This window comes from Sitophilus oryzae, unplaced genomic scaffold (assembly GCF_002938485.1).
Source record: "Sitophilus oryzae breed Bouriz unplaced genomic scaffold, Soryzae_2.0 scaffold_1297_pilon_pilon, whole genome shotgun sequence".
Taxonomy (NCBI): domain Eukaryota; kingdom Metazoa; phylum Arthropoda; class Insecta; order Coleoptera; family Curculionidae; genus Sitophilus; species Sitophilus oryzae.
The window spans coordinates 10,006,023-10,029,917 of record NW_022145945.1 but is presented as its reverse complement, the minus strand read 5'-3'; the positions used below and the strand labels follow the sequence as shown (position 1 = coordinate 10,029,917).

Here is a 23,895-nt window from a genome sequence, read left to right as displayed (position 1 = left end):
AATATTGACGTTGCTTCAGAAATTATTTGGAAAAAATCGAAATAAAAATGAAACTTCTACACCCTGTATCTCCGAAACTAAGCATTTTAGAATATACATTTATACGAACTTTTTTACTTATTTTTATCTGCAGAATATGCTGCCGAAGTTTCCGGAATACAGTTCGGACCACCCTGTATAGTAGTACTCTCTACCCTAATGAAATGAAAGTACCCTTTCATGGCTGTTACTGTTCGAGGGCTGGAATTCTTTCGGGAAGCATTTTAGAATTACCTACACTGAAATTAGATATTTTTTCTATCGAATAAAATAAAAAACTACCAAGGATATCATTTAAAAATCAAAAGTTGTAGTAATTTCCGGTGAAACAGGAAGTGACCGAAAATAATTGAATACGCCAGTCAATCCTGATTTATGTCATATACTAACGTACCAAATCTTGTTTTTTTTATCTGAAAAAATAAAATGTTATAGGGGTGAACTGCTTTTAAGAAACACCTTGTGACATTTTTTCGTTGAACAGATGATATACCTATCCTTATACCTATTACCTTTACTACATAAAAATAATTTTTAGATTCTTTGTTAATTATTTGTTGCATTCTTTAGCAATTTTAATTTTATCATATTTTTATATTCTTTATTTAGAATTTAATAGGAGTTTATTACTTTCATCTAACATTGTATTAGAATTTTTTTATTGCTTTTTATTGATGTTTAATACATATAAATTATTTTTCTATATATTTTTTAATAAAAACAGTATTTGTATAACAAAAAAAAACAATTATATTATTTTTACCTACATGTAATCATATTCTTACTCTAAATATTTATATTTTTTTTTTGTAAAATCAGGTAAAATAAAATAAATTTCCAGAATTCTCTTGTATATATTCTTAAACATAACACAGTAAAATAGTGAGATTTATATCAAAAATATTCATTATTCTAACATTACACTCTTATTTACATATATTTATTGATTAAATATTCTAGCTTCATATAAATAGGTAGTCTTAAAGATTATTGATCATTTTTCAGCCGAATATGATCCGTCAGTAGCCAACATCTGAGCAAAGTGACTCTTCTTGTTCTCAATCAGATTCAAAGGATTATCAAACTCGACAATCTTTCCTTGATCCATGACGATAATCTTATCACATTCTATAACCGACTGTAAACGGTGAGCAATAATGAACACGGTGCATTCAGCAAAGTTCCGTCTAATCGCAGCCTGAGCCTGCACCTCGGTTTCTGGGTCCATGTTGGCCGTGGCTTCGTCCAACACCACAATTTTGTTTTTCTTGATGATGGCTCGTGCCAGACAGATGAGCTGTCTTTGGCCAGTTGAGAAGTTCGACCCGTGATCTGTGATGGTCAGTTCGAGGCTGTTAATGTGGTCGCGCATGTGAACCTTCTCCAAGGTGTCCCAGATTTCTTTATCCGTAAATTTATCGTAGGGATCGATGTTTTGACGGATGGTTCCTTGGAACAGTAAGGGATCTTGAGGAATTATCGATATGTGGTTCCTCAGATATTCCAAGTCGACAGTCTTGATGTTTAAACCATCTATCAAAATGGTACCTTCGTAGTCGTAGAGTCTAAATAAGGTAGATATAATTGAAGATTTCCCGGCGCCTGTTCGGCCTACTATGCCGATCTTTTGTTTAGGTTTGATTTCAAAACTAATATCTTTTAATACCTTCTCTGATTTATAGGTCAGTGACACGCTGTTATACATAACTGAACCTTTCAAAGGCCAGTTATCGGGTTTGTCACCTTGATAGTTGTCCTGAGGTACTTCGGTGTATTCGAGAACTCTCTCTACAGACGTCATGTCGTTCTCTAGATCGGACCATTGCAATAATGCGAACTGGACTAGCATAGCTAAGGCTGAAGCCTTGGTGATGGCTAATCCTACATCAGCACCTGCTTCGCCTAAAAATTAAAGTTTTATTGTAAAAATTATAAAAAATGTATAATTTATAAAAATTATGCAATATGCGTCTCAAAAGTGGTTCACCCTTATAACTTTTTTTATTTTTTCAGATGACAGAACGAGATTTGGTATGTTAGTATATGACAAGTTAGGATTGATTGACGTATTCAATTGTCTTAGGTCACTTCCTGTTTCACAGGACATTACTACAACTGATTTTTAAATGGCACTCTCGGTATTTTGTTACTTTATTTGATAGAAAATTACTTTCTGAATAGAATGACACATAATATGTCAACTTTTGACATTTTCAAATATGGTTTATTTGAAATTGCAACAGGCGATTCATAACGATAATTTAACTCGAAATACCAAGTGGTATATCAAATTATTCGTAAAAATGCCTTTTCCAAATATGTTAATGATCTACCCTCGTACAATTTGAAAAAAATCAGATATGATTAAAAGTACGATTTGGGTATGCGGCCAGGACAAGACATTAAAAATATTGGATAATCAAATCTATTTTTCCAAAGCTCCTTGATTAAAAATTGGTGTTTTTAACACAGCAATGGCACTCTAGATTGAAATTTAAAATAAAATTTTGTTTTAAGCGAAGATTTCAAAAGTTGACATATATGTCATTCTATTCAGACTGTAATTTTCTATCGAATGAAGTAAAAGATACCGATGGTGTCATTTGAAAATCAAAAGCTGTAGTCATTTCCGGTGAAATAGGAAGTGGCCGAAAACAATAATACGTCAATCAATCCTAATTTATATCATATACAGTACGTCTGCTGGTTCTGTGTCTATGAAAGGAATGCGGACAAAAAACATTTAAATAAACAACAATATATTACATACGTCGACTTGACGAGTACGTCACCGCAAATCGCTCCTCCCACTTATTTTATTGGCTACTTGCAAATTTGTCGAATTTTTATTGATGGGACGCTTAGTCTAATTTTTTACGAAAAACATCGAGAGAATATCGTTGCCCCTCTCACGGATACCCCGTAGCTACAGAACGAACAGACGCACAGTACCGTACTAACACACCAAATTTCGTTTTTTTGTCTGAAGAAATAAAAAAGTTATTGGGGTGGGCTACTTTTGAGACGCACCTGGTATATTTGATTAATTTAGATTTAGAATACTTTTTCAATTTATTTATAGGTAATGTTTATATTTAAGATAATAAACTACTTACCAGTATTGTAGAAAAGTAGTTTTCCAATGATGATGGTGACGAAAATGGTGGATAGCATATCCATAAAGAATCCAAAGGCTCTTTTGATACAGAAAGACATATAGTGGGCCGAAGTATATAGATCTTGATGTCTGTCAAATTCCTCCACTAATATTTTCTGTGCTTTGGATGCTCTAATGGTGGTGACACCTTCCATGGTGGCGTTTAGGTGTCCAATGAGTGGGCTACGAGCTATATAAGAGAGTAAAATAAATATTATAGTACCACATTTGGCTTTAATACCAACATGTTTTGAAGTGAAGGATAGCCTATGGTTTAAAAAAATTGTCCGATATAAATAAAATTTGGTATGTCGATAGGTTGGGCCAAAGCATAGACAAACTAACAAAAGCTTTTGTTAGTTTGTCTATGGGCCAAAGCCAACTTCACTGTGTATGACACGTATCACTGTAACAGTTAGTTTTGACGATGGTTTTGACATAAGGAACGTTAAAAGTTGATGTCGTCCGATCCCCAGACAGCACATAATATCTTAAAGACGTCTTTTTTATATCTTACTTAGATCCAACGCCTAAAGACTAAAATAAGACAACTTTTGGACATCATTGTAAAGATATTCATAAGATGACGAAATAAAACATCTTTAGGATTTTTAGGATTTCTCTAAAATGACATTACTTTAATGAAACTTTAGGATTTCTCTAAAATGACATTAGAAATGATTAGAAATTTTAAATGTAATTTTTTCTATTTATCTCGTTTTTTTCTAGAGTAGGCGATAATCATAAAAAAGGAGAGTATAATCTGGTATAATATGGCATAAATATGGTATAATCTTAACAGAAATAAAAACATTATCCTGATTTAATTTATAGGCGCAAATATGACGATTGACAGGCGTGACAGTTATCTTCTGTGGTTGTGGTTGATGTTGATGTGAGGTTATGTGATCGAAAATCTCTGGAAAACCTCGTGAAAAATGTTTGTTCTTATCGTTGTTCTAAGTTGTAAAAAGGCGCGCAAAACCGTTTGGCAAAGGGACGTGATATAAAGTTTTATCAGAGAATTTAACCAAAATTTCATCATTAAAGCTGATCAAAGAAGTTAAAGCTGATATTGTAGGTAAGCCAAGTAAGTTTAAATCATTTAGGTTGTTAGATATATTTGAACAATTATCTTATTTCTATGATTCATATTTTAGATGCGCATGATAACACATCTGAAGATTTCCCTCCAGTGGTTGTCCAAGAAGAAAATACCAATACATAAAGTTTCGGTCAGATATATCACTATTATAAAATGTTAACTGTTCATTTCATATTGGTCAGTGTAACATCTGAGAGAAACATGCTTAATTTAAAAATTAAAGACAATGCCAGTCCAAGAAGATGTTTTATTTTATAATTCACCATTGTCTCCCATTTTCATTCATATTAAAAGACATTTTCAGTACATTGTTAAAATATATCTTAAAGACATTGTACTCAAGACGTCTTAAAGATGTTTTTTTAACATCAGACGTTGGTAAGATGCCTTTAATACGTCTAAAGGCGAAAATAGACGTCTATGAGATCCCAGTAATCTTGAAACAAGTTGTCTTATAGATGTATTTAAAATGTCACTGTGCTGTCTGGGATCGCGACCAAATTTGGTGGCTATGCTATGTGAGCGACGCGACGGTGGACACGGTCCCACCCTGCAAAGTTAGATACGACGTTTCGTTTGCATCTTCTTGAGGGTAGGACTAACGATTTGATACTGAAGAAAAATGTGGGTCGATTTCGGCATAGGTGGGGACGGGCTACAGAATGACGCGCTTGAGGTTTCAAACTGATGCCTCCAAATGGACGAAATCATCAGGATTTTTCCTAATTATGGGTCGATTGGAACCAAACTCGGCACGTGGATAGAGGTACCCGAATGGAGTCCTCAGACGGGCAGACAGACAGGCGGAAGTAATAAGAAGTTTCACTTCAAATATACGCACATAGTTTTTTTTAAGTAAAAAGACCAATTAAGTAAATATATCAATTTAAAATTGATGGCTTTCAAATTTACTGGAATAAACAAAATTATAAACAATCAACAACTGATCATTTCAGAAAAAAAAGTACTCTCATAAAAAAGTACAAATGTTTTATTAATGATGTTATTTTTTTTTGAAAAAATATACCGTGTCATTTCTTTGTTGATTGCTATATTCACACACGTCCTTGTAATTAAGCTTTTTGAAACTAAAACCCAACATACAAATTATATTATACTACTTAACATAGTATTATTAGCGGCCTTCAAAACCTATTGTTACATATAGCCCAATCTAAATATACGGTTCTTAATATAGATATCCAAATTTTTTCATTTCCATTCATAAAACCGAAATTCATTCAGTAGGTTTAATAGACATTTAAAAATTGTTTGCATTATATTTAAGTACTTATAATCAAAAGCAGTTTTTTTACTTTGTTTGCTATATCCTTAAGCACTTACTTGCAGATTCTAAACGTTTGAGACTCCTGGCTGCAGGTTGGTAAACTCTCTGTAAGAGGGCCAGTAAAACCACCAAGACACCTGCAGGGATCAAGAATCTCCAATTAACCGATGATACCAATGCTACTATACCACCAACTGAGAGGACCACCTAAAATCAAATCATTTTGTAATACTTAACTAATTTTGAATGTACTATGTTTAAATTTTTATTCTCTATGCTTTATCGCAATAAGGTTGCTATTTCAGAAATACGTTTGTATTTTTTAACATCACTTTGTGTGACTTACTGCAAAAGTATAGTTAAGTAATATGGGAATTATTATTTTTGTCGTTGTTTAATGGACATAGAAGCATACTGTGTATACAGGGTATCCCAGAAATAAGTGCAAGTATTTTAAGGGGTGGTAGATCTGGACAAAAGAAACATATTTTCTCTTTACCATTTTTAAAATAAATTGATAATAGCCGAGTTAGGTGCCCGGTGGCGTAAAGGTACAGGCTCTCGTCTACCAATCTCAAGGTTGTGGGTTCGAATCTTATACCCGGCATTTCATAAGCCGACTATTTTTATTAAAATAAAAATAGTTTGGGTACCTAGGTCAACTCAGCCTTAAATGAGTACTTGGGATTCACAATCCTGAGGTAATAATAAGCGGTCGAAGCGTAGTGCTACCCAGATTACCTTCCTTGTATACCGAACGGCTCTAGCATGGCAAGCCGTACCTTGCTACTCTCAAGGCGTTCAACGCTATATACGGGAGCTATTATTATATTTATCTAACTCTCGAACCACTATAAACAAATTCCCGGAAACTGAACAAGTGGCACTCAAAAGTTTTTCGATATTTTTCGGGAAATGTGAAGAAAAATATAAAAATTTTCACATTTCTTTTTTCGCAATAAAAACCTCATGGGACTGTTTCTGGGGTCGAACTATACTATAAGTTAAAATAATTGCACTTATTTCTGGGGCACCCTGTATATTTTTGAAAAGCTTGTAAATCGTCAAATCAACTTCATGACGAATATGTAGATTATCCCGTTTAAGAAAACCTAAACATTGAACATTATCTCAAAGATAGAACTATCACGGAAAACTACTGCCCCCACTGGATTCTCTCTAAAATGTTCTTATTTCTCTGCGGAATGAGTTATTATCCTTTTGATAAATTGTCAGACAGCTGAGATATGAGGAGTCATGTGAAATTGTAGCATTTTTAAAATCAGCCTGTGATTAAAGAGGCCATGATGCAAATTCAGTTTGCGGTTTTCAAGTTCGTGAAAACTGCCTGATTTTTTCTAAAGGGTGGTTCTCATCTCTCATATATCAGTCTCAATGAAGTAGTTAATGACTGATGTAGTTAACAGTTAACACGTATTAAGAGAATCGATTAGTATATTCATACTTTCAGTGAAAGTGAAAGCATTTTAACCAAAATTTTAGCTCAAAAAATATTAACTAATAGAATCTTGTGCAGATACTTACCCTGACAAAATGATTTACAGTGTGCGGCAAATGCTCATCAACTTTTGTCAGATCTTGCGAGAACCTGTTCAAAATATTACCAATGAAGTAGTTATCATAGAACGTCATTTTGGCGGTGGTTAGCTTCTCAATCATGGTGTTGTGCAGATTTACAGAAGCCTTTCTGGAAAAATTGATAAACAGCCATTGTTTCAGGAGGTCCAGAACGACAGAACCCAGGATCATTCCAGAATATAGCTTCAGTGTGAAACTGGCTTTTTCCTGAAGCTTGATAAAGGGTTGGGAGTGCATAGCCGTTTCGTTACCTGCACCTACATTTGAAGCTTTTTGTTCCAGGTTGATCCTACACAGAGAAACATACTTTAAAAATACGAATAAATAGTGTAAATGAATGTCAAATTTATCTTAACATAAAACAAAAAATCATTAGATGGCTTCGATAGAAACTTACTGGTATATGTTATGAGCCATATGTTACAGTACGTCTGTCCGTTCTGGAGCTACGGGGTATCCGTGAGAGGGGAAACGATGTTCTCTCGATGTTTTTCGTAAAAAATGAGACCACGCGTCCCATCAATAAAAATTCGACAAATTTGCAAATAGCCAATAAAATGCGTGGGCGGAGCGATTTGCGGTGACGTACTCATCAAATCGACGTATAAAATATATTGTTGTTTATTTAAATGTTTTTGTCCGCATTCCTTTCATAGACACAGATCCAGCAGACGTACTGTATATTGCCCCGGTCGATTCCATATAATTTTACAATTAAAATGACAGTGATCTTCATTTCCAAGCCATCTCTTATACCATTTTTTGTCGATCGTATATTATAATTTTAAATTATTCAAAGTATTTTCAATAATTTATAAAAATAACAGCTTTTAAGTATGTAGGTAAACTTAGCAATATTTACCAACCAAATATAACTTTATACTTAAGCAAATTGTTTATTGTAAGCTAATTTTATACAGACGGACCATAGGAAAATTTTTAATGAGCAATTGTTCCCTATTGTTACTTTACTTTATCTACGACTTAAGTTTGATTTTCATGCGTCCGTTATCCGTTGATACGCTGCGATGTTCCGACGGCGCTGTGATTGGTTTAGCGTTTTCGCACCATTTTTCATCTGTAAATTTTTTACTCCAGCCCGCCAACGGAGAAAGATCGTACGATAACGGATTTTTTGACACTTTTTGACAAGTTTAATCTAAACTTAATAAAAATTTAATAGTACAAGAGCTAGCTCGGAAAACGTGAATTTTAAGAAAGCGGAACTCTGTAACTAAATAGCGATCGGTAGCGATAAAGAATACTGACCTTGCCCGTACAAAATAAACGACAAGCGACAGTATTCTTCATCGCTACCGATCGCTATTTCGTTACAGAGGTCCACCATTTAATAAATCTTTTGCTATGCTCTCCTAACCAAAGTGCGGGCCGTCTGACTGCCGGTAGATTACTGCGGTGCACTACTGCGCATCACATCTGTACAGAGTATCCCATTTTCGTGTGTTTTATGGGATTTCCCGTTTATGAGTAGAGATACAATCAATGACGAGATTTTCACATTACTTGAAACTAAATATATGCTACACATATGTTTGTTCTAGCCTCCTTAGTTCCTGAAATACAGGGCGAATTTGTGATGCGCAGTGTTCGATGTTGAATACAGATATGATGCGCAATAGTGAACGCAACGTCTACCGGCATAGCAAAAGATATATTAAAGAACCAGCTTTCTTAAACCCAATCGAAGTCTTTAAATTCAACCAATAAAATTAATATCGTATCATCGTATCGTCGGACAACGGATGCATGAAAATTTCTCAGAACTTCATAGTGTCGCCAGCGACATGTCAAAAAAAACAATGAGATTTGCATAAAATTCAAACAGCTGTCAATATTACATTTAAAGAACCCTCATTGGTTCTTTGAAGTATCAACCAGTGTAGCCAGCGACATAAACATATTAAATAATATGTTCCTGTCAATATAGAAAATTTAACTTTTTTAAAATATAACCGATTATTTATTTAAAGTCTCATTTTTTTTCAGTTATTTTACTGTTCTTTGGTAAATAAATGTAGTGTTCTCGAATTTAGTTATACTTTAAATCGATTTTCTCTATTCATTTTGTTTTTTATGTTAAAATGTTAATGATATGGTTTGTGAGCTTACCAATTAGTCAGTAGCCTAGATGCGTAACTCTCGGTGAATTCGGAGCCCAAAAACAATAAGGTGATGGCCAGAAACACCAGAAATCCACCACCGAAAGCAAAATACTTTCTAAATACAGCAAATTCAACTTTCCCAGTCTTCTTCACTTCGCTATACACCTTCTTCCTTCCACCCGGCTTCCTCTTAATCAATTTCGAATTTTCCGTAGCCTTATCATTTTCATCCTCTTCTTCTTTTTTCTGATGTTCCTCGTTTTCTTCTAATTCAATTTCTTTGATGATATCTACTTTCACCTCGGCGGGTCGACCTTCGTATTTTACCTCGCCTTCTTTCATTACGATTAAGGTATCCGCGCTGTTTTTATGTTTGAGATTGTGCGTGACCAGGACGCAGATCTCGTCTTTGAGGAATTGCTGGATACAATTCTGGAAAATGTAGTCCTGGACTTTCGGGTCGAGAGCGTGAAGGGGGTCGTCTAAAAGATACACGTCGCTTATTTTGTATATGGCTCTGGCCAGATTGATTCTAGCTTGCTGTCCGCCGCTTAGGTTGATTCCTCTGTCTGCCACGATGGTTTCGTCACCTTTATCGAACATGTTGAAGTCGTACTGAAGAGCGCACACCCTTACCACCTCTCTGTACCTTTCTTCGTTGTAAGGTTCACCGAAAATGATGTTTTGTTTAATGGATGAAGGGAAAAGCCACGGATCTTGGGAGCTATACGAAAACGTAGCTTCGGACAAGATTTTTCCGTCGGATATTGGGTAATCTTTGAGGAATAACTTCAGTAAGGAGCTTTTTCCACACCCTAAAGGACCTGTTACTATAGTTAATCCGGGTTTGAGTTCGACAGAGATGTTTTTAAGTATAGGGTTCTCTTTGATATTGACGTCGACGTTGGATAGTTTGACTCTGGGTTTTCCCATAGTGTGGTGTTCGTGCTCGTCCAATTCCTCGGCACCAAGAACTTTGTTAATTCGTTGGGTGGCTGCAAATAATTCCGCGCCCCTTCCCAGGCCGAAGGGGATGAGGATGGCAATAGACTGTCTGATGTCGCCGAAGACTTTCATGGCGTAGAAAATGACGCCGGCGTTGGCGGTTTTGTTGACGTAAATGTAGGTCATGATGAGGGCGTAAAAGCCCACTTTGGACATTAGCATGCCGACAATGAAATTGGCCGTACGTAAATAGAGCGACCTCATCAGGAACGTCATTTCCAGTCTGGAAGGAATTAAGCGAATTACTTTATTATTTAAGTTTGTAGAGGCGTCGATTAAGGAAGACATTAATTTGTAGTTTAGAAAGGATTTTTCTTGCATATTAATTACTAAATCATCTGATATTATTTTTTATTATAAAAAACACTAAATTTGCCATAAACATTTTGCATTTTTTTCAATTATCGTTACTTTTTGATCATATTCTTTATAATGACGACGTGGCTTTGGTGCTTATTGTTGTGTACGATTAAATATGGTCTTTAATGTCGAAGATTGTACAAAATTTATTAATCTTGTTGAAGATGGCCGAAATTATGAATATTCGCTGTGTACTTGAAGAAAAATGGAAAAACATAACACAATATATTTGCAGCCTCATTAACAGTATGAACCGACGTTTACAGACAGTTATAGCACAGATTAGGTGTCCTATAAGTATACAGATAAAAATCTTGACCCTAATTCGTGGTACGAAAATTGTTTTTTATGACGATGTGCAAACGAGTAAAATTTCCTCTGCGCCAAAATAAATTCGCGTAAAATAACAATAAACAGCGTAATAGAGAGATATCGCTAAACCGAATAGCGTGCATGGACGTTAATAAGGCGCCAGGTATTATTTCCTTTACGTGAGGTGGTATTAACTCTCTTCATTTATAGTTATCGGATCGGAAAGAATTCTGTTCGCTTCGCGTCCGCTATTTAAACTTAACCTAACTTTGAAATTGTTTTGTTTACTAGGTATTTTAAAACTAAAGGGCTAAAGTGCGTATTTCCGTTTTTATTGTTCAACGTCTGCCAGTGGGTTTAGGGCAACAAGCAACAAATTCTCTTAGAAGGGCTAAGTCGTCATCTGCTGTAAACCTAAGCCTCTTTATAGGTTCTTTAATATTGGAAGAGGTGTAATCCATATTTTGGGCCATATTTAATTAATTAAAACTAATCCCAGCTACTTAAATATCAAATTACCTAATAAAACTAAAGTAATAATTCAAAACAATTCAATTCAGTGTTGCGTTAAAAATTGACTCGCGCATATCGTAACCATGATAAGGTACACGTAAATACTGCATGACGCTATTTGGTTTTCCGATATCTCTCTAATAACTGTGCCGGTCAGGCGCTGTGCACAATTTTAGAAAGCCATAAGAGGGCGTGCTATGTGCGCAAACTAGTAACCTAACTAGTGCCCGATTCCGAAAATTGGAACCACGAAAAACAATAAGGAAAAAACAAAGTTTATAATCTGTATAATCTGTGGTTCTAGTACCCAGGGAGCATTTAGCTATTACAGTTATTTTTTTAATATACTTAGTTTTGTTAGTGTTAATAATATTTTTTAAAACCAAGCCTATATCGTTAATTTTTAGCGGTGTTTAAATTTTCATATAGAGTTCTAATCAGTGTCGATATGACATTACGACAATAGTTTCCAAAGCCACTTCTTGATATTAAAAATAACATCATAAAGTTATGATAGTTTGATGAAAAAATTACAAATTGTAGGTGGCAAGTTCATTTCGCTCTTAAAAATTAACCAAGGCATGTATTGATATGAGTCAAAAAACAAAATGGTCAGTAGACGTGGGTCTAATCGAAAAATAATGTTTTAAGTAGTTAAAAGTTACTCGCGAAATTATTGCACAGGATGTTTTACAGAAAGTTAAGGTAAAAAACAACTCTTTAATTAACCCTGTATAATAAGCCAAATACTAAAGTTGATGAAAAACTGAGTTTATGAATTGAAGTTGATAGATTTACATACAGTTTGCTAAAAAAATCATGAAATAGGGCTAAAAGTAAAAAAATAATTAAAATTATTCGTTGCATTTTTTTGCATCTGAGTGTATTAAAATTTGTGTTAAAAATAATTAAATAATAATAATTTCTTAGTTTTTACACAAAACTCGAAAATAAACACTTGCAAATCAAAATTAATATTTAATAGTTAGTATAAGAAATATGTATACTCTGTAGTCAACGAGTTTAAATTTTATGTCAGCTGAAAAAAAAACGAAAAAATATCTGGTAAAAATAAGGATATATCTTTTCTAATTGAAAAGGAGGTATTTTACCCATAATTACCGATTGCCTTTATTCTGATGATTAATGGTGACTTCTATATTAAGTGATATTTCTAATTATTTCTTCTCTCCAAAATCCTATATGGCTATTTCACCACTGCAAGAAAATCTACAAAATATAATTTTTTGTAAACACTGCTACCTTAATCCGACTGAAACTACTTGTTTACAGATTAGGTTTACAGATAAACAAATTTGCCTAACGAACAAAAAAATGCTTAACGTTTCGGAAAGTTTATCCATTTCCGTCGTCGGAAGCAAAAAATACAAAGAATAAAGAAAAAAACTAATTAAAATATTTGACGATTGTTAAAATCAACGGTTTTTGTAGACGTATCTGTTTAAAAAAACTAAAGTGTTCTCGAATAGTTGCGTTTAAATTATTTTAAATAGTTTTTTTCTTTATTCTCTGTATTTTTTTGCTCCCGACGAAGGAAACGGATAAACTTTCCGAAAGGTTAAGCATTTTTTTGTCCGTTAGGCAAATTTATTTATCTCTAAACCTAACTGCTGACAAGTAGTTGCCGTCGGATTAACGCAGCAGTGTTTACAAAAAATAACTATTTTATTTTGTAGATTTTCTTGGCAGTGGCGAAATACCCATATAGAATTTTTTTGGAAAGATGAATCTGCCACATAGCTATAGACATTTTTTATAATTATTTCTTGTCAAAATTTTTGTTACAAAATTTAATAAAAAAAATCATTACCTTCGCCTCTCCTCAACTTTTCCAGAAAATATTCTTTCCCAAGTGTACATTTTTATGATTTTCATCGCCGACAGCGTTTCCTGGGTAGTTTGCAATCTTTCGTCGGTCTTCTTGCATAAATCCAATCTCATGTTTTTGATTAATTTTGCCACATAAACTGCAAACACATATTTTCCTCTTAAAAATGGAACAAAGTTGATTAAAAGAAAATTAAATTTCACATTTAACAACTGAAAAAAAAGATTAAAGAGAAGTAAATACTATTTTTACATTCATTCATTAGTTTTTTTCTGTTATTCTGATTCTGTTTCTCTTGGCAAATTGATTTTTTTAATTTGTTCCGTTTTTCTACGTTTATTTTGTATTATTTCTTGTTTATTTTTTAATTGTTTTATGCAGAAATATGAAAAACATTGCAGATTTTTAGAGATTGCTATAGCTAAATTCAGGAAAAATTCCGTAGAAAAAATCTGGGATAGTAACCAAGGGTAAAAAATGGCAATCAAAAATAAAAACGGCGCGGCGTAAAATTATACGGGGTTATATACCACATACGACACGTAGTATTGTAGCTAAACGATTAAATGTTTACAAATTGTAAATTTTAGGTTCCTTGAATGACTATTAGAGCTACAAATATTATTACAAGATACAGACAGAGTGTCCCAAATAAATAAAAAATGTTATAGTTGTATTTTTTTTTAAACGGAACACCATCTACATTATTGCCTTTTTATATTCTACGATTGAAATAAAGGTAAAATTGATTAAGGTTTATCATACTTAAACCTTACCGTTTTTGAAAGATATTTAATTTTGTGTAATTGTAGTAAAAAAATTTAAAGCTTAATTTCTCTAAGGATATGAAAGTTTTTAATGCTAAATATGTACTAAAGTTTATTTATTGATCAGATATTATATTGTGATAATAAAAATTATACTACCTTATACAGAGTGTCTAAAAATGTATATTTAATAATTACTCTAGCTTTAAACAGCAATAACTTCTTTAATTTAAATGGAATGCCCTATATATTTTATAAAAAAAATCTAAAACGTCAATGGTTATATTGATAAATGAGGTCTAAATTATAAGAAAATGCATTTTCTATGAAAACTTGAAGAGATAGGTAAAAAATGCTATAGTACAATTAAATTGTGTATCTGATTCTCGTAAAACATATAGGGTGTTCCATTTAAATTAAAGAAGTAAATTAACGTTTCAAGCTAGTAATTATTTAAAATAAATTTTTAGATACTCTGTATAAAGTAGTATAATTTTTATTATTGCAACACACAATTATTAGTAAATAGAAAAATTTCAGTACAATATTTGGTTTTAAAAACTTAAATACACCTAGAGAAATGAAGCATTAAAATTGTTGAATATTAATTGAATATTTCAATGATAAGATTGTATATTATTAAATGATAAGATTGAATATTATTAAATATTTCCATGATAAGATTAAAATGCAATAAATCTTAATCAAATTTACCTTTATTTTAATCATAGAAACTAAAAATGTAATAATATACAGGGTGTTCTATATAAAAAAATACAACTTTGATATTTATTTGGGGCACTCTGTATCTTTTAAAATATTTTCAAATTGTAGTCCTTCTTTTTAATTTTTAAATTGGAGTCTAACAGTTCTTGAATGAACCCAAAACTTACAATTTCATTACAATTACAATACTCCTTGTCGTATGTGGTGAATCACCCTGTATGAAGAATGACGCATTTTTTGGACGTCGCACAGTGGAACGGATTAGCAGAAAGTGAGAGACATTAGAATAAAATAATTTTTATTCTTTTATAATTTAACTGCCATGGTTATTTAGAAAAATACTCTAATTATTATTATCTTATTGAAATTTTGAGACATACTATCCTGATTCGTTAATATTTTGGTACAAAGGTAACTTATCGCCAATTTAGATCCTTTTGTAATATATGCAACAAAGTAATGCCAAAAAAGCGGGCCCCTAAGGGACATCCGCCATCCGCCAGTATACTGGTGGAACGATAATATTGCAAAATTGCGGAAATAATGCTTTAAAAATAGGAGGGCATATACTCGGCACGTAGGTAAAGGGTATACTTCAGTGGACGCTCTATTAAATGTTTATAAGGAAAGTAAAAAAAGACTGCGTGATGAAATAAAGACTGCCAAAAGAAAATGCTGGAAAAAGCTTTGTGATGAAGTTGACTGTGATATATTTGGGAATGGATATAAAATTGTTATGAAAGGGATGATCGGTTTTCCCCCTCAACCAAATCTCTCCATGATAGCAATGGAGAAAGTGGTAAAATATCTGTTCCCTAACCACAAATCTGTGATATTTAAGTGCTGTGATATAGATAAGTTTGAATGTTTTACAAAGGATGAACTACTAATGGCTTGTGATAGGTTAAAGAATAATAAAGCACCAGGGCCTGCTGGTATTCCTCCAGAAGTTATTAAACAGATGGGCAAGGTGAAGCCAGACTATGTGTTGTCAGTGTATAATCAACTTGCCCGGTCAAACTGCTATCCGACTCGGTGGAAAGTTGCAAAGTTATTATTAATCCTAAAACAAAATAAAAATATAGGCGAACCAACTGCATACAGGCCCCTCAGCCTCCTGGACGTTGAAGGGAAGATATTTGAACACCTAATACTGGGAAGATTAAACAGCGAAGTAGAGAGAACTGGTGGACTGTGCGACAGACAATTCGGATTTAGAAAAGGACGCCAAACGGTAGATGCAGTGATCCAGGTTATTAATATAACTAAAAAAGCAGCAGCATTTAGTCATCGAAACCGCAGGTTGTGTGCGCTGAAAACACTGGATGTTAGGAATGCTTTTAATAGCGCGTCATGCCAGCTAATCTTGGAAGATTTGAGGGAGAGGGGCATTAAAAATAGCCTAATAAATATAATAAGTTCTTATCTGTCCGAGAGAAAAATCTTGGTGGAAACTGAAGAGAGAACGAAACTGGTAAGAATAAATTCCGGAGTTTTGCAGGGATCTATTCTTGGTCCCACATTGTGGAACATTTTGTACAATCCCCTATTAAAGTTGGATATGCCAGAGGGTATTACTCTTATTGGATTCGCGGATGATGTAGCAATGGTAGTGATTGCTGATAATGAAGAAATACTTATGAATAAAGCTAACACCGGCCTCTTGAGAATTTCTAAATGGATGGCACAAAAGGATTTACAGCTAGCACTACAAAAGACTGAGGCGGTAATTCTATCCACCAAACGAAAACTGGCACCAATTCTTGAGGGAACTTTGATCGTACCTAAGAATGCTGTAAAATACCTCGGAGTCTGGTTAGATAGTAAAACAACATTTTGTGAACATGTTACCCAAACAATTACTAAAGCGGAAAAAACTCTTGCTGCATTATCAAAACTAATGCCGAACATACGGGGCCCTAGGTCATCAAAGCGTAGAATTCTTGTAAGCGTAATACATTCACAATTGTTATATGCAGCTCCGGTATGGTGTAAGGCAATGGACAAAATAAAAACAAAGCGAAAGATAATAGCTCTGCAGCGCAAATTATGTATTAGAGTTTGTAGCGCTTACAGAACTGTATCTACTGAGGCAGTTGGTATCATTGCGGGCATTCCTCCTATCCACTTATTAGCTCATGAACGAGCGGATACATACAAGGGAGAGCTCAAACAAATAGCCAGGAAAACTATGATGGAGAAGTGGCAGGATCAGTGGGATAAAGGAAAGTACGGAAGATGGACCTGGAGACTTATACCCAACATCGAAAAATAGATTGACAGACCATATGGTGAAGTGGGATACCACCTGACACAAATGCTGTCTGGACACGGGTGCTTCCGAAAATACCTCTATAAGATGCGGCGGGCAAGCTCTGAATCATGTTTATTTTGTGGTCAAATAGACGACGTTGAACATGTGTTCTCCTGTCCAAGATGGAAGGATGAGAGAGATCATTTTAAGAAGGAGAGTGGACTGGATTTCACTGAAACGAACTTAATGAGAAGCCTTGAGGGAGGTGAATTATTACGGGAAACAGTAAATAAATGTATAAATAATATACTAAGTAAAAAAGAAGAGGAACAACGCCACATGGCGTAGGCAGCCCCCACGTCGAAGTAATGCGTAAGCGGTTCCGGCGTGGTGTGCTTACTTGAACGAGAAGGGTTTTTTTAGCCGGTAGGAATCCGGCACTACCCAGTTATGGGTGTCTTATGGAAGATTTTTTCCCTCCTCATCGCAAAAAAAAAAAAAAAAAAAAAAAAAAAAAAAGATGTAACGTACCGTCAATAAATAATAAATATCAAGAAATAAAATAAAAAGAAATTTTTGAAACCGGTAAACTTCTTTATTACACAATTGCCAAATCATAAATCATAACCAATGTTTTTTTTTTAATTTCTGCATTTAAATATTATTTTGATTATCAGAAATATAACATCAAGGAACTAGATGAAAATACACAAACATCAAAGTTTTTGAACTATATAAATTGAGATTCGACCGGGATTCGCTCTACCACTTATATCCATATAATTATTAGTTATAGTAAACACAAAAATATAACATTTATCTGCTACCGTGATAATTTTGGAAAAACAAAAGTTGAGCGTACGGACAAAAAGTCGTTTTTTGATAGTAAAAAAAATAAAGGGGTTTTCTTAATAACATGTTAATATATATTTAAAAGGGCCATTCTTGAACCTACTCTAAAATACAGGGTCGAAAATTTTTCCAAAAAAAAAGTTTTTTTTTTATAATAACTCTTATGTTATTATAGACATTTTTATCAAACTTGATCTACATTTTATATACAGCAAAACGTCTTTATTTTGTTCAAACAAAATTATTTATTTCAACCAGTGGCGTCCGGACGGGTTTTATATAGAATATATTTCGAGAAAAAATGGTACGCCACTGACTTAAAATAAAAATTATTTTCAAAATCTTCATTTATTTCTAAACAATTTTCGTCTCTTCATTATTTTCATTGGACGCATAGTTTTTGCTTAAAAAATTAAAGTACTTCAGGCTCAAATTGCTAAAAATCTTATGTGATTGTTGTGTTGAAATCGTTTCTGCTTCGACTAGATGGAAATTGAGGGATACAAAAAACTTTTTTGTACTTAAAAATAATAATTTTTATGCATAGAAGACGTGCATCAAATTTCATAAAGACATCTATAAATAACATCAGAGTTATAATAAATTTTTTTTTTTTTTTAAATTTACCACCCTGTACCTCAATAATTAAGATGTTTAAGATGTACATGTTTATTTTATTCCACACCCCAATGTGTAGAAAAACTTTAATTTGTGAAAAGCATATTCAAGTACGTGTTTTATTTATATTTATTTTAAGTGAACTTCGTGAAAAATTCATTAACAATGGAGAATTGAGATTTGAAGTTTATAATTATCTATGTTTGACCGTATAGAAAAATTAATTTTGTAAGCAGAAATAAATAAATATATAAATAATTATGTATTCAAGTATAAAAATCTGTTTTTCTTGTCATGAATGCAAATATAAGTAAAATTTTTCTAAATTATCACAATGTCTCTCTGTCCTCATATAGTTGTTCCACTATGCGCCGGGGGATTAGCAAAAGTAGTTATTTAACTAATTATTTAAGTTTTTGTAAACATCATTGTTGGTTATAATATTTGATCAGTTTTAGTGATTTACAACGCCACTTATATTTCTACAAAAAAATTATACTCACTTTGAACTGGAACTATGATAAGCAACACGCCAACACCCACGAATCCCGTCACGCCCATTTTGTTGTACAACAAATAGCAGACGACCGCCAGCCGGATCAGCTCGATCCACATGTCGTTGAACAGCATCATGTTGTGCTCGAACACCATGACGTCCTTGGTGATGATGGTGATGACGTTGCCCAAACTGATCTCGTTCATGGCGGTGGGGGTGAGTTTGAGCGCCTTGCGGTACACCAGCGAGCAGAACGAGGTCCTGATACGGATGGCCAGCTGCTGCACGTAGATGAAGTAGTTCTGGAGGTAAAGGGCGTGGCCGAACTTCAGTCCGATCTTTACTCCGGCGTAGAAGATTGCATCTTGGAAGGTTATGGTGGTTTGCTTGGGGTCGAAGTAGGAAACGAATTTTGAGATTGCTTCAGGTTCGTATATACTGTAAATAACGGTAAAGTATAAACGGTCTTGGTTTTAAAATTTCGCTGCTTACTGGTATACGATAAAGTCAAATCCATTATCGGTTAAACGTTTGCCACTTTGAAAATACAAATATTTTAAGAGTCTATTACGCTGTAATGTTCGGGTCGCTCTCAGGGACCGGGTAAAGCGGGTGTGTGGCCGACGGAAATGTATATTATATTTCAGAAATCTGCTTTAAGAAGGCTTAGCCCGATCATGTCGTGTTAAACCACATCCAAAATTCCAAAAACACGTGCTTTGATTAAGGTTTGCAGAGCTTCAGCACTTGCCATAAAATTGAGAGCAATTTGTTACAAACCCATATAAATTATATATCGCTGTAATCACAAAACTTCAGTCTATTTCCGTATTGTAACGGATTTTTAAATTATTATAATTTTTTTAGAAAATTTAGCCCAAATATAAGGAATACTTTGTTGATGTTTGACCATAAAAATCTTAAAAATAAAGAAGTTGTCTAAAAATGTCCTATAATACGGATATGGTATAATCCTTTATCTTTAATTTCCTTTTTCATTTGTGTAAAAATACCTAGCCAGTTTTACATAAAACGTTAAATGCCGAACGAACAAGAACTCTTGCAAGAACTCTTAAGCTTATCTATACCTACCGGACTAAGATATTTTTATTGAAGCAGAAGTTTATTTTTTCCTAAATATTTTTGGCGCCAATAGGGATATTAATTTTTTGTCTATTTTATAAAGATCCTGAAATTATGCCATATTGCTTTCAAATCTTGTAAAAAGTTTGTCTACATTTTTTAAAAGGATTGTCTACATAAACAACGTTACCTACACAATTTTTGACTTTTTTTTAATAAAATGATACATAATATAAATGACGAAAACAATTAATTACCTGCTAACTAGTTTCCAGGAAAGATTTAAGGCTCCCAAGAAAATATACTGCCAGCCGAAACATCGCCACATAACTGGCAGTATTGAAGTTTTTCCTTTGCTCACGTGACCTCTCCATTCTTTTTCGAATTTATCACCGTTTTTCTTAGCTTCACAAGATCTTACTACATCGTACAAGTCGTCCTCTTCCAAATCTTTCTTCCAAGATCTTTTGAATAAACCTCTTGTGTACCTGTGAATATTTTAATATGTAAATTTAAGTAAATAAGTCTAACTTGTATTATATTTTATTATTCAACCTAATAAAACTTTTTAGACTAGTTTAACTACAGTAGCTGGCATAGTTTTACCCTTGTTTATATATTAAATCAAGGGTTTGCAACGCAACCATTATGCTAGCGGAGACATAAGAGGCTATTTCGGTTATAAAAATATACATATTTTTTAAAGGTACACAATTATAATTTTAGAAAATGTTAGAAAGAAGAATAACCAATAATAAATACCATTAATTTTAGTATTGTTTTTCGACCGTACTCTTAGTATAAAAGATAAAATATTAGATTATATCGGTATTTGTATCGGCATTTATTTATTAAAGCCTCTATATTTCGTTAATGGTTACTAATATCATCAGGAGGTATCATAAATATTGCAAATTATAATTATTTATCCTTTGGCTTCCTTATTTTGGCACTTTGTTTACTCACTTGTTTCATCGAGCTACTTGAATCCATTTTTGCTTTTGACCAAATTGGTGTAAGAAGCTGTGTAGCTATAAAATGTTATTTCGGGAGAGTTGAATATCCGGGAAAGTTGAGTTATTGACTGTTATTGCACCCAATAACCACGTAATTACGTTCTCATTAAGGTGTTAACATTTTTTCGACAATTTTATTAACATTTGAAATTGTCACAACATAAAGCGACGCTCAGTTCGGGTTCTTTTTCACTACCCGAAACAGCGTTACATCACACAAATCTCGTACCTGAGTGTTTTATAGTTTCAATAACTGCACTATTAAAAAAAACGTGTGTGCACTATGTGCGCACATTTGAAGTGAGACTTCTTACTTCCGTCTGTCTGTCTGTCCATCTGCCCGTCTGTCCGTCTGGGAACTTGATTCGGGTACCTCTCTCTATCCACGTGCTGAGTTTGATTCCAATCGACCCATAATTAAGAAAAATCCTCACCATTTCGTCCATTTAGAGACATCGGTTTGAAACGCCGAGGGCGTCATCCTTTAGCCCGACCCCAACTATGCCGAAATCGACCCACATTTTCCTTCAATATCAAATGCTTAGTCCCACCCCGATGAAGATGTAAACGAAACGTTTTATCCAACTTTGCAGAGTGGGACTCTTGTGCACCGTCGCTTACATAGCCTACCCACCAAATTTGGTCGCGATCGGACGACATCAACTTTTGACGTTTCTTTCGTCAAAACTAACTATCACAGTGACACGTGTCGTACACGGTAAAGTTGGCCTTGGTCCATTCTATCGACATACCAAATTTCATTTAAATCGGACGATTTTGATTCATTAATGATGGGGTTTCGTAGTGCACGAAACGTCAAAATATCATTAAAAGATGGAGCTCTTCGAGCCTCATCTACATTCCGAGTTTCAGCCCCTAGCTCACATAGAGCCAGAGTTACGAAGCTGCAAGATCAGAAAGTCAACGTTACCACTTTTCCTCTCACGTCTCGCGTCTCGCCGTGTCACGTCCTTCAATCTATCATTCGTCATTCAATTCCTATCGCCCGTATAGAAGTTTCACTTCAAAAATAAAATACTTAAATATTATGACAAAGTCGATTTTAATGTTATTACTTCTTATTTCTGCCGCATTGAGCGCTGCGGTCCGAATTTTTAAATCAACTGAAATGTACTAAACTGATAGGTACTTTTCGGAAAATCTGTTAGAGTGGAAGAACTTACTTAATTTATTGTATGAGACTATACAATTCCCAAACCAAGCAATAATAGACGTTTTTTTCTTGTTGCATTATACTGCGACCGTTGAAGAATGACGCGATTTAACATTTAATGCTGCGTTTTAACATTTTAATGAATTTAATACTTTCATTTCTTAATACATTGATATGTTCAGAATTGGACTATTATGTACTGTTATCTGTTATTAGCCAGAAATAAATAACATTGTTAACACAACAGTCACCAGTCGATACACCATTCCAACTCACTTAACTAAACCTTGATCACTACCAGCATAAATAAAATGACGATATACTCACGTAAAAGTTAGCTTAGAAGCCACATTCGCTCTTTCTCTTGCGTTTTGCTTACGCTTGACCACCCCCACGTGATCCATGGCGATATGGGTGAAGAACCGACCGATCCAGAACCACCCTAACGATTACATCCACACGAACAGCACCGAATCTCGACAACTAAACGGTTCTTCTCCCAGTTTCGAGTTGATATAATCTCCAGAATCTCGATGATAAGAATCCGCAAAATGTCGTTAGCAAATAAAATTAAATCCCCATAAAGGCGTTTTCGAAAAATTCGACTACGTACAAGATGAAAATAAATAGACAGCTAACAATGGGGAAGATAAATTCGTGTACGAAGGACTTAACTTCGTCATTGTTAACTATATTTTTATTGCTCTCATTGTTGCTTGTTGATTTATGTCGGTCGATGCCGAAGTGAATTGGCACGTAAAGGATAGAGAAGTTTTATTTTACTTTAAATTCAAGAAATGAATGCAGCAATGACATTCCTGACCTTTTTTTGTCTATCAAAATCTATCAAATTTAATTTCACGCCATGGACATGCTTCTCATTGTCATTTATGTATTTGTCACAGACGTATCGAATAACTCGGCATTTTGTAATATAATTTTTTTGGCAAGGCATTGCTAATATAAACATCAGTGGTAAAATATGTCTTTTTGCGGGCGACACTAGCTTCACTTGGAGCAACATGGACGTCACGGCACTTCATAGGATTATATCAAATGACTTAATCACCATTAAATCTTGGTGCGATTCGAACCTTCTGAGTCTCAACATTTCTCAACATTTCTGCAGCCTTTTGTACTTAACAACACCACCATTGACGTCGTAAAATCTGTAAAATTCTTAGGACTTGTTGTAGACAATTGTCTAAATTGGACATGCATATCGACACTTTGTCGAAAAAATTAAGCTCTGCCTGTTTTGCATTAAGATCTGTTTCTAAGGAGCTTAACTTGTCAGTGGCTAGAACTGTTTATTGTGCACTTTTTGAGTCGCACCTCAGGTATGCCCTTGCATTCTGGGGTACGTATTGTGCGACTCAATTTGACCGTATTTTCAAGCTCCAGAAGAGAGCTGTTCGATATTCACTGGGACTAAACAGCAGAACTCATAACCAGGACTTAAAAAAAAATGATAATATTAACTCTTCCTTCCTTATTTACATTTGAATCCGTTTGCCTAATACGTAAGCATGTATCAGCTTCTCAAGAAAGGCCATCTC

General features: G+C 34.0%; 1 protein-coding gene across 1 annotated transcript; it reads right to left on the bottom strand.

Annotated features, from left to right (window-relative positions):
* Positions 1–877: 877 nt before the first annotated feature.
* LOC115874738 (probable multidrug resistance-associated protein lethal(2)03659) lies at positions 878–22,841 on the bottom strand. The gene is made up of 9 exons (XM_030890010.1): positions 22,664–22,841; positions 20,404–20,634; positions 19,071–19,501; positions 13,333–13,489; positions 9,319–10,539; positions 7,135–7,477; positions 5,646–5,796; positions 3,156–3,386; positions 878–1,941 (listed from the first exon to the last, which is right to left on the bottom strand). Exons 1-9 carry the CDS (start codon positions 22,738–22,740, stop codon positions 1,034–1,036), a joined length of 3,750 nt encoding a protein of 1,249 aa, XP_030745870.1. The 5' UTR covers positions 22,741–22,841; the 3' UTR covers positions 878–1,033.
* Between the last annotated feature and the right edge of the window lie 1,054 nt (positions 22,842–23,895).

Coding starts and splice junctions, on each gene's coding strand:
- LOC115874738 (XM_030890010.1), bottom strand. CDS start 22,740: ATGGATCACGTGGGGGTGGTCAAGCGTAAGCAAAACGCAAGAGAAAGA. Junction 3,387..5,645: donor CAAACGTTTAGAATCTGCAA/GTAAGTGCTTAA, acceptor TCTCTTATATAG/CTCGTAGCCCACTCATTGGA. Junction 1,942..3,155: donor ACTACTTTTCTACAATACTG/GTAAGTAGTTTA, acceptor TTTAATTTTTAG/GCGAAGCAGGTGCTGATGTA.